This window comes from Acanthisitta chloris, unplaced genomic scaffold, assembly GCF_000695815.1.
Source record: "Acanthisitta chloris isolate BGI_N310 unplaced genomic scaffold, ASM69581v1 scaffold42231, whole genome shotgun sequence".
In the NCBI taxonomy this organism is placed as follows: domain Eukaryota; kingdom Metazoa; phylum Chordata; class Aves; order Passeriformes; family Acanthisittidae; genus Acanthisitta; species Acanthisitta chloris.
In genome coordinates, this window is record NW_008655122.1 from 38,786 (window position 1) to 42,929 (window position 4,144).

General features: G+C 41.8%; 1 protein-coding gene across 1 annotated transcript in view; it reads right to left on the reverse strand.

Annotated features, from left to right (window-relative positions):
* Nucleotides 1-3,020, reverse strand: part of CFAP61 (cilia and flagella associated protein 61) — a gene marked incomplete at both ends in the record, with an annotated part of 39,581 nt that extends 36,561 nt beyond the window's left edge. Inside the window, one exon of the mRNA XM_009083775.1 lies at nucleotides 2,893-3,020. Within this exon, the coding sequence (XP_009082023.1) occupies nucleotides 2,893-3,020 (128 nt within the window). The remainder of the gene's footprint in view (nucleotides 1-2,892) is intronic.
* Nucleotides 3,021-4,144: the final 1,124 nt, after the last annotated feature.

Here is a 4,144-nt window from a genome sequence, read left to right on the forward strand (position 1 = left end):
AGAACTCTATACTGAACTCATTTTCCCTTCTCCTTCATTCAGGTTTACTGACATTCTGTATTCATGAGAACAGATTTTACACTTGCAAATCATTTTCAGGTAAAATCATCACTGAGTACTTGCAGGTTGAATATTTAAAATTACTTTTTCAATTATAAATTTAGGATATGCATACTTGAGCTCAGAGGGGATGATGAAAAAGGGTAATTTCTTTAAAACTTCCTTTAGTCTTAAACCAGACTCTTTTTGTAGGGTCTTCATTCATAGTTTGCCAATGCAGTAGCTCACAGGACTGCAGGTGTAAGCAGGAGCACTCAGGGATTTGCCAGAACGTCTGAGAAAACTATTTGCCTTTTTTCTTTTGATTTTCTTTTATTTTTTCCCCTTTCCCTTCCAAGACCAAGTCACTCAATGGAAACTGAAAGTAGCCGTGGTGCTGGAGAGGGACCCAAGGCCTGGCTTTGTGCAAGGGGAAGCACAGAATTGCACTGCCCAGGAGGAGCCTCACGCGGGAATTGTGGGAATCACAACTCCTTCCCTGCTTGCCATGCTCCTGCAGGGAAGTTAATTACTGCAGCAGCACATGATGCAACAGCATCTTAGCTCAGCACAACAGCCACTGTCACACCTATACCACCCAACCACCATCATGGCACCAGGCAAGAGTTCAGGCTCTGCCCCTGCTACTGCCAGCACTGCCACCTCTACCACCAAAAAAAAAAATCTATGTGTACCCCCAAGAAAAGCAGCATTATAGCTGAAAACACATGTCCACATGTGATTACATTCCAAGGGGAAAAAAATAGCAGGAGGTAACTTATTTCAATGGTGAAACCTGAATAATGGTATCACCAGCACTGCCCCAACACTGGATGAAGCACAGAGACACAACTCCCCAGGGCTCAGAGCACCCTAGGATTAGGAAGAAGCTCCCCTCACTCGCAGGCCATTCCACATACCTGTTTGCAGCATTTCCACAGTGCCCCGTGAAATCAGGAGCTCTGGTGGGTGCAGCAGTACTCTGCCCTCTGGGACTGCCTGCTTCCAGGGACTCCTGCAGCAGGCACTGACTGCAGCAGTGTGTGAGGTCCCAGTTCCCCACACGCACTGCCCCGTGTGCATGGAGGATTCTAAAGCTCATTTAGAGCTCGGGTGGGTGAGCAGCAGTGCTCACTGAGCAGCTCCAGAAGCACTGTGCCCCGGGATGTGCCCATGGCACAGTGGGAGCAGGAGCCATGGGGGAGAAGAGCTCATTCTCAGGGTTATTGCTCTGCTGAATGAAAAGCATATTTCTTCAGTCTCAAAGAAGTTGAAAACACTTGCAAGATCTAGTTCTAATAATTGCCATGTCGGTAAGTGAATTACATTTGTGTGTTTCCATGGTGACTGATAATGTAAAATAATTAAGTATGAAGAATAACAACGAGAAAACGACTTCCTCTTTTTAAGGATTAGGGCTCACAAATTGATTCAATCCAGCTATTTTTAGTGCATGTAACCTTTGCAGGGAATATTAGAAAATTATGAGTAAATTAAACTAAATTGTTTTAAAAGGCCTTCACATTGATCAGGAGGCTATTTGCTGCTGATGTGAGAATTAAAAAATAATCTTTCTTAAATTTATACCTCTATTAATATAATTCTGATACTGTGCACTAGTGCTGACTGCTGGTGCTGTGACTCTCAGAGCAGCTCGGCGTGTCTCTGAGGCACTAAGACAAGCTCTCTCTCTCTCTCTTTTCCCTATGCAGAAGAAGGACATGTCCTGCAGGAACTCTGCTAGAACATGTATCAAACTAAACTCCTGTCTGAAAAGCCTTAGCTCAGGGAGCTCCAAGGGGAACACCTGTAAAGGACTGTTCACTACAGACAGCCTCATAGGCTGGCTGACACCTGGAGCAGAAACCCACTTTGGTTTTCCTCACAGTATTTCATATTGAAAGCACAGAAATAAACAGTACAGGGTGAGTAACAAGAAAGGGACTAATAGCTGTAAAGTACATTTTAAACTCACTTTCAAGTGGAACTGAAAGCCTAAATGTTGCTGAGAACAGGAGGAACACTTTGGGAAGGCTGTAAAATGGCAGAACTCACACACAAGTTTTCTCTGCCTTAGGGGAAGGTATAAAAACAGTTGTGTACATTTATTCCCCTTCTCCATGAGTTCATACAGCTATTTACTCTGGTTTGGATAACTCCAGGTAATCACAGCAATTTGATTTGCAGTTTTACTGCTGAAAAATGTATTAGTGAATGCTGCCAGCCTGTGCTCCTGGTGGGATCACTGCTGAAGAGCAGTGTCCTTTGCTAGACCTTCCCCACACTCATGCTCAGGTCTGCAGCAAAAAATGGCAGAAGGCCCAGAAAGGACAATGGTTTTTTATTCCTGAACAATCCCAAACATGAAAATCCTCATCAGAATCAAAGGGATCAAAAGGTGTTATAAGGATCAAAAGAATCACGGTGAGATGACAACTCAACAAGCTCATGTGGCACACTCCTGCACAGCTCTGAAAACAAGGGAAGGGAAGTGGGGATTCAGCAGTGATTTGGGATCCTACTGGGCATGACTGGCTTTTAGAGTCAATTACTTCACCTTCACCCATAAGATTTTGGTGTAAGAACAAAGGCCAAAGAGACTTTAAGTGTGTGGAATTCTCATTTTCAGTGTGCCTTCACCTTGAGGATGTATGAGCAGCTCAGAGTTGCTCAGAACCCTTTGAGTTCCAGAGACAGTGAGGGCAGAGTGACAGTACCTACCTCATTACATCCATAGGTGCTCAGACCTTTAACTTTGAGCACTCAGAGACAGACTCAGAACACTTTAGATGGCCCCTTCGAACAAAAGCAAACACATTCATCTCAGTAAAGGAAATAAAATTGAAATCTTACCAAAAAATCAGTGTTTCCAGAAAAGAGATTCCGACATCAGATGCACCAACCACCACAATTCTAGTGTTGATAGACACTTTAGATTCCAGCACCAGCTTTCTATTTATGTGGTTCAAAGAATAACTCGACTGCAAAAAAATATGCCACAAGACATAGAAATGCATTAAAAAAACAGCCAAAGCCTGCTAAGAATCATTAAACTCTCCGAGCTGTGTTACCTTGCATTCATACAAAACTTCTTATGGCTCACTGATGTGACTAATACCATGGTATTTCTGTGCACAGCACCAAATAAATGGTACTAAAATGCTGAAATATGTGCACGTTTAATAGGGCACAGAAAAACAGCAAAGCTGAATGCTCTGGATTCTCCTGAGTTAGATGTTCTGGAGTCCTTGTAGGAGAGGACAAAACATCACTTCTGCTATTTACTGCCATTCGGCAAACACCTGGAGAACATGCATTTACACACCGCTAAAGCAGTTTTTATATCTTCTAGAGCAGTTTTTACTGGTTTATTTATGGAAGTGGTTTATTTATGGAAATGATTTTACTTAAATTAATTAGGAACTTATATTTTGAGTGTCTTTATGTGTTTGATTGAAAATTCACTTCCAAAATTATCCTTGACTTTTCTTAAATACAGAGCAACTACCTGGAAAGACAGGCTGACACATGAGTAAATGAATACCTCAGTGCCACTGAATTCAACCCTCCAGCCACAAATCTTACCATAACATTTGTAATTACTAAACTGCAGTTTCTGTACTGCTTAATGCACACTCTGGCTAAGGCAATAAACTCCACATATTCTTTTTTCATGTATCTCTAGGTCTCACTGCCTGACAGAGATTCTCAAAGGTAATACTCCGGAAAGAGCCAAGACATAATACTGCATTTGACAGCTGATTTTTACTGCCCAGAACTAAATTTAGCTTACAAATTTCTGATGAAAGACAGGGAAATACTTTCCATCTTGGTGTACATCACACTGCATTTCTCTGATTGCTTTGGGTTGCAGACATTCCCGTTTTGCAGAATCCATAACTGCAGATTCATAACTGCACTGGGAAGACCAATATAAAACGGAGCCACTTTTGTTATTAGTCAGAAACCTCTCCTATAAATTCAAAAAAAAATTAGGCAGGATCTAATGCTTCTAACAGGTTTTCCTCTGCTACAAATAGGAGACAGAGGGTTAATAAAATTAAGTCCTCTAAATTCCTCCTATGAAATTACAGTAGAAATATAT